The sequence below is a fragment of the Oncorhynchus mykiss genome, chromosome 25 (genome assembly GCF_057628025.1).
Source record: "Oncorhynchus mykiss isolate SJ-2025 chromosome 25, ASM5762802v1, whole genome shotgun sequence".
Classification (NCBI taxonomy): domain Eukaryota; kingdom Metazoa; phylum Chordata; class Actinopteri; order Salmoniformes; family Salmonidae; genus Oncorhynchus; species Oncorhynchus mykiss.
In genome coordinates, this window is record NC_143046.1 from 88,847,501 (window position 1) to 88,858,523 (window position 11,023).

At 42.0% G+C, this 11,023-nt stretch overlaps 1 protein-coding gene across 1 annotated transcript; it reads right to left on the minus strand.

Moving 5' to 3' along the window:
- Positions 1-1,152: 1,152 nt before the first annotated feature.
- ttc9 (tetratricopeptide repeat domain 9) lies at positions 1,153-9,710 on the minus strand. The gene is made up of 3 exons (XM_021585456.3): positions 8,630-9,710; positions 4,494-4,676; positions 1,153-4,098 (listed from the first exon to the last, which is right to left on the minus strand). The coding sequence occupies exons 1-3, from the start codon at positions 9,105-9,107 to the stop codon at positions 4,016-4,018; spliced, it is 744 nt and encodes a 247-aa protein (XP_021441131.3). The 5' UTR covers positions 9,108-9,710; the 3' UTR covers positions 1,153-4,015.
- Between the last annotated feature and the right edge of the window lie 1,313 nt (positions 9,711-11,023).

An 11,023-nucleotide genomic window follows, 5' to 3' on the forward strand; every position in this document is an offset into this window, starting at 1 on the left:
TTTCAGACACAGTGAACTATATAGGGACTAGGGACGCCATTTCAGACACAGTGAACTATATAGGGACTAGGGACGCCATTTCAGACACAGTGAACTATATAGGGACTAGGGACGCCATTTCAGACACAGTGAACTATATAGGGACTAGGGACGCCATTTCAGACACAGTGAACTATATAGGGACTAGGGACGCCATTTCAGACACAGTGAACTATATAGGGACTAGGGACGCCATTTCAGACACAGTGAACTATATAGGGACTAGGGACGCCATTTCAGACACAGTGAACTATATAGGGACTAGGGACGCCATTTCAGACACAGTGAACTATATAGGGACTAGGGACGGCATTTCAGACACAGTGAACTATATAGGGACTAGGGGCGCCATTTCAGACACAGTGAACTATATAGGGACTAGGGACGCCATTTCAGACACAGTGAACTATATAGGGACTAGGGACGCCATTTCAGACACAGTGAACTATATAGGGACTGGGGACGCCATTTCAGACACAGTGAACTATATAGGGACTAGGGACGCCATTTCAGACACAGTGAACTATATAGAGACTAGGGACGCCATTTCAGACACAGTGAACTATATAGGGACTGGGGACGCCATTTCAGACACAACAACTGTCCCCTGCCATGTAGTTCAATAACCAGGCAGTTCAATAACCAGGCCGGTCAATAACCAGGCAGTTCAATAACCAGGCAGTTCAATAACCAGCTGTTCAATAAACAGGAAGTTCAATAGCCAGGCAGTTCAATAGCCAGGCAGTTCAATAACCAGGCAGTTCAACAACCAGGCAGGCGCATTATAGTCCATCTCAATATGACAACTACCAAGAGGAGAAGGTATGATGTCATCCTCTCCCTCAGCTCCTCTTTCCTCCTTCAGTTAATAGACTGGGAGATATTAGGCAACCATAAAAGCCAGTGTTTTTGTTGTGTGTTCTATTGAATTATGTTTGTATTTGAAGGATTTGAGAATTATTTTATTGAAAACCTTTAGAGCGAGCCCATGCCATGGGGGGAAAAAAATGTATTTATTCTGAGAATTAAATTTGATTTGTTGGTATGTGCTATTAATAGTTTAAGATTTGATGGTGAGGTACGTGCAAAAAACAAAACAATTACTGTAATAAATAAATATAATTATAACTCCTTTATTAGACACGTAACAGTAAATTGGGGGTTTCTCAAAGATACTCTTGTGTATGGAATGCCCCTGTTTACATTTACAAACAAAATACAATTAGCTTTGCTATTATATAATTAAAACATACTTATAGCACTTTCTTTTATAAAGTAAGCTACTCTTTTTTTAAATATATTTTCTGATAAAGTGTCATGACAATGAGCTTGTAATTAGCAAATACACTGAACAAAAAATATAAACGCAACATGCAACATTTTCAAAAATTTTACAGAGATCATTTGAGTTCATACGAGGAAATCAGTCAATTTAAATAAATTCATTAGGTCCCTTATCTATGGATTTCACATGACTGGGAATACACATATGTATCTGTTGGTCACAGATACCTTTTAAAAAAATCGATAAAATGCAATTGTGTTCGTTGTCCATAGCTTATGTCTGCCCCATACCATAACCCCACCACCACCATTGGGCACTCTGTTCACAACGTTCAGCAAACCGCTCGCCCACACGACGCCATAAATGTTATCTGTGGTTGTAAGGCTGGTTGGACGCACTGCCAAATTCTCTAAAACGACGTTGGAGGCGGCATATGGTAGAGAAATGAACATTCAATTCTCTGGCAACAGCTCTGGTGGACATTCCTGCAGTCAGCATGACAATCGCACGCTCCCTCAAAACTTGAGACATCCGTGGCATTGTGTTGTGTGACAAAACTGCACATTTTAGAGTGGCCTTTTGGTGGATGGACTATCTTGGCAAAGGAAAAATGCTCACTAAACAGGGCTGTAAACAAATTTGTGCACTAAAATTTAGAGAAATAAGCTTTTTGTGCACATGTAAAATTTTGGGGGATCTTTTATTTCAGCTTATGAAACATACCAACACTTTACATGTTGTGTTTATATTTTTATTCAGTGTTTGTGCCCTTATAACCTAAATAGAGTATTTATAGATCTATTATATATATATATATTATTATAGTTATCAACACATCTTGCCAAATCTCAATAATCTATAAAGACAAAAACACAAGTGTTGTTTTGGCTCAATGTCTAAGGCCGGGATTCAATCCGACCACCGATTTGCGTCATTTTAAAGATAATTTTCCGATTAAGCTGACATATGCCACGTTTATGGTGAACGGGATCTCCGTGAACGCACGTGCACAAGCGGACAAAGCGCGATTGGATTGAATCCTGGGCTAAAAGTGGGAGGTTTGTCAAACAGTGACTCCGCGGTGAACACAAACCACATGTTGTCAGTAGGAGGGAGGGAAGGCAGACGTCACAGGCCACATGTTTCATCCTGTGAAATCTGTTACTTTGACTCCATCAGATGTGTTGTTGCCCTAGTCTACACGTTGGACCTGGCAGTGTGCTGCATTGCCAACTATGTATAACGTTCAGCAACATTGTGATGTCTGCACATAAACTTTAAAGATGGTCGCCGAAAAAGGCTGACCGCTGCACCATTTCGGTTGTATGTACAGTACCTGTCAAAAGTTTGGACACACCTACTCATTCAAGGGTTTTTCTTTATTTTTACTATTTTCTACATTGTAGAATAATAGTGAAGACATCAAAACCTATGGAATAACACATATGGAGTCATGTAGTAACCAAAGAAAGTGTTAAACAAATCTAAATACATTTTATTTTTTGAGATTCTTCAAAAGTAGCCACCCTTTGCCTTGATGACAGCTTTGCACACTCTTGCTTGGGCCGAGAAACATGGAAATCTGTCCTTTCGGCTGATGAGTCCTTTTTTTTAAAAACATTTTTGGGTCTCTTCCCAGTGTCTTTGTGAGATGCAGAGTAGGTGAACAAATGATCTCCGTATGTGTAGTTCCCACCGTGAAGCATGAAGAGGAGGTGTGATGTTGTGGGGGTGCTTTGCTGGTGACACTGTCTGTGATTTGTTTAGAATTCAAGGCACACTTAACCAGCATGGCTACCACAGCATTCTGCAGCGATACGCCATCCCATCTGGTTTGAGCTTGTGGGACTATCATTTGTTTTTCAACAGGACAATGACTCAAACACACCTTCGGTCTGTGTAAAGGCTATTTGACCAAGAAGGAGAGTGATGGAGTGCTGCATTAGATGACCTGGCATCCACAATCACCAGACCTCAACCCAAATAAGATGATTTGGGATGAGTTGGACAGCAGAGTGAAGGAAAAGCAGCCAACAAGTGCTCAGCATATGTCGGAACTACTTCAAGACTGTTGGAACAGCATTCCAGGTGAAGCTGGTTGAGAGAATGCCAAGAATGTGCAAATCTGTTATCAAGGCAAAGGGTGGCTTCTTTAAAGAATCTAAAATATATTTTGATTTGTTTAACACTTTTTTTTGGTTACTACATGATTCCATATGTGTTACTTCATAGTGTTGAGGTCTTCACCATTATTCTACAATGGAGAAAATAGAAAACATAAAGAAACACGTTTTAATGAGTAGGTGTGTCCAAACTTTTGACTGGTACTGCATATCTGTATAAAATAGTTGACATATTACTCATAAGTACTAAAGTACACGTTGGTATGAATCACATAATCGGCGAAGACGAAGAAGGATAAAGTGGCTGTGCAAAGGTAAAGCATATCTATATAGAAATCCTTTAAAACACAGAGACCCTGTATCGTGGTCTGAGTGGAGCATGAAGAAAAGTACAAATTGACAGTTGAGTGAAAAGGTTAGGTGGGTGACATCCTAAATGGCACCCTATTCCCTATGCAGTGCACTCCTTTTGACCAGGGCACATAGGGACCTAGTGCACTGCATAGGGAATAGGGTGCCATTTCGGGTAAAGCCTCAGTTATCAATTAAGACAGTGAGTGTTGGTTGTTTATGCGGTCTCTTTCTTCTCCTTCTGGGCAGAACGACGGATCTTCATCTCAGTCAGCTGGATGTAACGGAGAACGTTGGTGTCTGGAATACAAAGACATTAAAAAAAAGGATGCTTTAGGAAAAATAAAACATTACGTCATCTGATTTATTAACGTTGATTAAAACCCCTGGGTTGTTAGGGTGAACTTTCGCCAGTTGAGTTATAGGTTTTTAAATCTATCAATCTGGTTGGGGGTTAGCCAAAATGGCAGTCTTCCATCCAATTGCTTTGCTGACGTCCAGTTAGACTTGAAGTCACTGTCAAATGAATGCCATGCTCAATTCCATTTTAATTATTGATTTCCTCAACAGAATGTACCTGTCTCGACTGTACCTCCTGGTAAAATAAATACGCTTTTTTTTTCAAAATGGTGGATCAAATGGAATAATATGTGAAATGAGCATAGGGTTAGCAGACTAGCCAGCCTAACCCTCACCTGCTGGCTGTTGTTTGTGGGACTCCTTGAGATAGTGAAGGGCCTTGTGGAAGTCTCCTAGGTGATAGTAGGCCACCCCAGAGCGGTACAAAGCCTTGAAGTGGTCCCCTTCCTTACGCAGCACCTTCAGACAATACTCCTTCACACGCTCATAGTTGACCAGCTCCATCTGCAACAGGCACGCTGAGAGGAGAGAGAGGCACAATGGCGTGTAATTCATGGATGCCAAAGGAAGCCAGGCTCCTCCCCCCCCCAAAAAAATGTTTTTGGACCAATCATGTTTTTTCTTTAAACATACAGAATTATGCATTTTTATCTGTCGGTGTTTCATAAATGTCCATTAATTCGCAACAGACTAAATGTGTATCACTGGAGAAAACATCTGGACAAAACTGGGTCCCTGCTTTATCAGTATGTGTAGTTCATCTGTCTGATGCTGTCTGGTCAAAAAGAGTATGACACTGTTGTCGCCCATAGCATTGAATGCAAGGGAAGCCAGCGAGCATATGGCCTCTCTCGATACATTTTTTAAAATAGCCAATCAGCGTTGAGCTAAACCGTGTGAGCTCACCTGTGAATGGTCCTGAAGCACCAAAAAAAATGGATAAAGGGAAGCCAGTTTGGATTTGGCTTCACACCAATGACATCACATCAAAAGCCAAACACAATTTAAAGAAAACATTTTAATTTCTCTCCGGTGGATAGCGAGCTAGCTAAAATTGGCCCTTTCCTAAATCAGCCATGGATGGCGATAGGGATTTGGACTTGTGGTTTTACTTAATTTGTTGTACTGGCCAATGATTATAACAGTGATTCTGATCCAACCATAAATTAATACGTTGTGTCCCTGGCCTGAGAGGATGGAAGTTCAACATGCTAACTAGCTAGCCTGGTGCATTGTTTCTCATGAAAGGAAATTACTCACTGGTAACCCCCAAAGCCAATTCTTCCTTTGGCTGCCTCTCCTTCCAGTTCTCTGCTGCCAATGACTGGAACGAACTGCAAAAATCTCTGAAGCTGGAGACTCTTACCTCCCCCACTAGCTTCAAGCACCAGCTGTCAGAGCAGCTCACAGATCACTGCACCTGTACATAGCTCATCTGTATACAGCCCATCCAATCTTCCACATCCCCATACTATATTTATTTATTTATTTATCTTGCTCCTTTGCACCCAAGTATCTCAACTTGCACATTCATCTTCTGCACATCTACCATTCCAGTGTTTAATTGCTATATTGTAATTACTTTGCCACCATGTCCTATTTATTGCCTTACCTCTCTTATCCTACCTCATTTGCACATGCTGTATATAGATATTTCTACTGTATTATTGATTGTATGTTTGTTTATTCCATGTGTACCTCTGTGTTGTTGTATGTGTCGAACTGCTTTGCTTTATCTTGGCCAGGTCGTAGTTGCAAATGAGAACTTGTTCTCAACTGGCCTACCTGGTTAAATAAAGGTGAAATAAATAAATCATTAGGCTAGAGTGCAAGCATTTTTGCCAGGTAGCCTAGGACAACAATAACTAAAAAGGTGTACTGGTGACAGAGTCACCGACCGTTTAGGAAACATTTAAGAAGAGGCTGGCATTGGTGTTTCTCTACGAGTAGGGTGAGTCAACATGTGTTTTCTACTTACACACACACACACACACACACACACACACACACACACACACACACACACACACACACACACACATACACACACACACACACACACACACACACACACACACACACACACACACACACACACACACACACACACACACACACACACACACACACACACACACACACACACACACACACACACACACACACACACACACACACATACACACACACACACATACACACACACACATACACACACACACACACACACACATACACACACACACATACACACACACACACACACACACATACACACACACACACATACACACACACACACACATACACACATACACAGAAATGAGTAACATGGACAGCCACATCATATTTAGCTTACGTTGATTGGACTAAATAGTTTTTTCTGGTATCTTTTAGTTGTCACTGTATTAGACTAATCAGAGGTGATTAGATGATGTTGAAATGGTGCTGGAATAGCGGAGGCAGTTCCTGTTTTATTTGTGACTTCCTGTAACTCTCCATGGTTCTAAATCAATAGTTGGTTTCGTGATTTCCGAAAGCATTAACTTCCTAGACAACGCTGTAGGTCATGCAAGATGTTTGGTGGGCTTCACCAGACAAATGTTGCTCTCCGGTTTTGTGATGAAATAAAAGTAGTTTAATTTATTCTGCTGTCTTCTTATTGTCTCGGACTTAGGCCTATACAGTGCCTTCGGGAAAGTACTCAGAATGTATTAAATAAATAAAAATCCTCAGCAATCTAAACACAATACCCCATAATGACAAAGTGAAAACAGGTTTTTAGAATTTTTTGCAAATATATATATATATAAAAATAAAAAACTTAAATACCTTATTTACATAACTATTCAGACCCTTTGCTATGAGACTAGAAATTGAGCTCAGATGCATCCTGTTTCCATTGATCATCCTTGAGATGTTTCTACAACATGATTGGAGTCCACCTGTGGTAAATTCAATTGATTGGACATGATTTGGAAAGGCACACACCTGTCTATATAAGGTCCCACAGTTGACAGTGCATGTCAGAGCAAAAACCAAGTCATGAGGTCGAAGGAATTGTCCATAGAGCTCCGAGACAGGATTGTGTTGAGGCACAGATCTGGGAAAGGTACCAAAACATTTCTGCAGCATTGAAGGTCCCCAAGAATACAGTGGCCTCAATCCTTCTTAAATGGAAGAAGTTTGGAACCACCAAGACTCTTCCTAGAGCTGGCCGCCCGTCCAAACTGAGCAATCGGGGGAGAAAGGCCTTGGTCAGGGAGGTGAAAAAGAATCCGATTGTCACTCTGACAGAGCTTTAGAGTTCCTCTGTGGAGATGAGAGAACCTTCCAGAAGGACAACCATCTCTGCAGCACTCCACCAATTAGGCCTTTATGGTAGAGTGGCCAAATGGAAACCACTTCTCAGTAAAAAGGTACATGACAGCCCGCCTGGAGTTTTTCCAAAAGGCACCTGAAGACTCTCAGACCATAAGAAACAAGATTCTCTGGTCTGATGAAACCAAGATTGAACTCTTTGGCCTGAATGCCAAGCGTCACGTCTGGAGGAAACCTGTCACCATCCCTATGGTGAAGCATGGTGGTGGCAGCAACATGCTGTGGGAATGTATTTCAGCGGCAGGGACTGGGAGACTAGTCAGTATCGAGGAAAATATTAACAGAGCAAAGTGCAGAGAGATCCTTGATGAAAACCTGCTCCAGAGCGCTCCGTTTTTTAAAATTTATTTTTATTTTTTATAAATTATTTTTTATAAATTAGCAAAAAAATCTAAAATCCTGTTTTCGCAATATCATTATGGGGTTTTGTGTGTAGATTGATGACGGAAAAAAACAAAGTAATCAATTTTAGAATAAGGTTGTAAAGGTAACAAAATGTGGAAGAAGTCAAGGGGTCTGAATACTTTGTTTATCACGGTGGCAAGGCATCAGAACTAACAGGTTATAGAGCAGACAACGCAATTATCACAACACACAGGTTGTAATATGGCATTTTTTTCCCGGGCTTGACTTCCCCGGTGATTTTCACCCACCCACCACTACAGAATTATTAAAACAATTCATTAGAATTTGGCGAAACAGAAATTAGATGTGAACGTCTACAGACAGTATAAAAGTAAATGTCAATCTGTCAATCTTCATGCCTAAATTTGACAGCAGGTTTAGTACAATTCTAAGCACAGGCATTTGGAAATGCTGGCAGGTGACTGACTGGTGAATATCAGGTGCATATTCAGAGATTATTTTCTCAGCCACGTTTAAACGTTAGAATAAGCCTACAATTAATCATGGCGGGATGGACAATGGACATAATGATGGTGGTTATCATGATGAAGATGATGATGATGATGGTGATGATATTGGGCAATAATAAACCATTAGATCTGCAGTCTGTAATATGTGGGGCGATATCGAACCCCCATGTCCTTACATAAGACAATAGAACAATTACGTAACGATGATCACATACCTGCCAGACTGTTGTAACACTCCAGCTCGGCGTTCTCCATGGCACCTTTCTGCTCGTCCGTCAGGCTGTCTGATTTGGTCATAGTAGGCAGCACAGAGGAAGGAGACTTAGAGCTGGCTTCAGGGTCTCCCAGCACCCGGCACAACCCCTTCATCTCTAATAAAGCACGGTGGTACTTGCCAATCGCCTCCCGGTACTTCTTATCCTTGTAACACTGTGTGCCTTGAGTCTTGAAGTCAATGGCGCGCTTCACAACGTCCGCGGGTTCGGACCGTTCAGAATTAGGCGGTTTGACAGCGGAGCTGGCGTGCTGGTGCTGCCGACCGCCGTGTTGCTGGTATCGGGCATCCCTGGATCGGTTACCGGGAGGCTGAGCACACTGTTGCAGCTTCGGGGTACCACTGATGTTGAGGCCGCCCGTTACCGTGACACCATCCACTCTAGAGATGCCATCATACCCAGTCTGGTTTACACTCATCTTCACGATAATAAATTAGACTACTTATTCGACGCGCTTTACACTCAAATGATAGCCAAGTCGACACAACGTCTGTCTGGTTATTCTAGGGGAAATATATAGATTCAGTCCTGCATCGTGCCCGGTTGTCTTCACTGTTTTCGTGCATCCCCTGTTTTCTACTTGTGGCGCAAAGTGGTCTGGCGCTAGGCAACACTGGTGCCAGCCTGTGACACCTCGCTCGCACGTTACAGCCTGTATCTTTTATTTTCCAGTCTTCTGGTGACGGTGGAATCGGCCGTGCGTGCATCCGACTCTCCTTTTCCTTATATAATCATGATTCTAGAATCTCTGCCATGGATTTCTGTCGACAAAAGCCTGATGCGTGGCGCATCTCGCTTCTTCTGTAGCCTGTAGCCTACCTCAAAGAGAAGAACCGCAGCAACTAGATAATGAATGCCGATAACAAGCTATGCCTCGCGTTTTGTGTGTTCAGCAACCTGTTCCCTATAAAAATTAATTTAAAAAAAAGTCAGATATATTGCGCTCATATGTGCGCAGAGGCAGTGTAGATTTGTGGTGCGCGCTCCGTGGTCCCATGGGTACCATGATGTCATCCCGAACAGTCACTTAGGGCAGCCCCCCCCCCCCCCCCCCCCCAGTTGTTAACAGTGTTACTATCATTGCAGGCTGATGGGTCAATCTACTGCGATAGAGGCAGATATCTATCCAGGACATGGTCATACGGTTTTCTTTTGTATTATTATTTAGTCTAGGCTACTATTCAGATTCAGCACACCACACCCATGTGGACATTGCAGTACAAAAATAAATATCCCTTACATAGACACTGACCACTTGAAGTGCAGCTGTTAGGGTGCGTCTAGAAGTTCTGCCACTTGGGCGGGAAATGAATCCCAGATGAGATGTAAATGTCAGTCAGTCACTGACCCCCTGAGGTCCGCAGTCTGCCTTGTAATTAAAGGCTATAGGCCACATGGTGTTCAGACACACCCTTTCATTCCAGGGCTTTTCAACAATATCCCATTGACTGCACGACTCGGATAAGCCTATAACAGTGACGGTCGGTGCCATTTCAGATGAGGGAGGACGATACATATATATATATATTTTTTTTTATGAGCATGGCTTTATTTCTATTACATTATATTGGATGACTGTCATTCATATTCCATTCACCAGGTTCAATGTAACATCGACAGGTTTAGGCTACTACAGTTTAGTCAAATTGTCTCTATACCCATCATGAGGTTGCTTCAACCTAGCCTATGAATGAAAGTTTACAACGTAGGTGCACACAGATCGAGAGAAATTTGAGTAATCAAGGTGACAGACATTGACACACATTCAATACCGCCTTGCACAACCTTGCCTGCATCTAGCTGATCTAGGATGTAATCATTAGTCCCACAGTTGCAAACGAGAGTTTCTATTGAGCAAATTCAGGTATGTTTATCCTTATTTTGTTCTGTTTGCTTCTGTTTAAGAAACATTTTTCAACAGAATCGGTTGAATGAATACACCCCTGATCACGCGTTCACTTTCATAGCAGCCACGTTGTATTCCTTCTGGCATCTATGCACTCTCCTCTTCTCACCTTTTCTCTTCGCTTGTGGACTTCAGTGCACAACACATCAGCTGCCTGTGGCCAGGCAAAAAAACCTTTCCAAGCCAAACCTTCAGATCATAACACGTAACCACAAACTATATCGTTGTCACCATATTAGCTAATGTCATAGTCAACATAGCTACTATGTGGCAATACATTTATAAGTAGATTAGAAACACCACCACCGTTACCTTTCCTATCAGCCCTAAACACATTGTAACCATCCATAGAAACACCACCACCGTTGCCTTTCCTACCAGCCCTAAACGCATTGTAACCATCCATAGAAATACCACCACCGTTACCT

Bases quoted from the DNA above. Each gene is read 5' to 3' on its own strand.
- ttc9 (XM_021585456.3), bottom strand. From the start codon at position 9,107: ATGAGTGTAAACCAGACTGGGTATGATGGCATCTCTAGAGTGGATGGT. The intron at 4,677-8,629 runs GTATGTGATCAT...CTCTCCTCTCAG, and splicing joins GTGTTACAACAGTCTGGCAG to CGTGCCTGTTGCAGATGGAG. The intron at 4,099-4,493 runs GTGAGGGTTAGG...TTTGTATTCCAG, and splicing joins CCACAAACAACAGCCAGCAG to ACACCAACGTTCTCCGTTAC.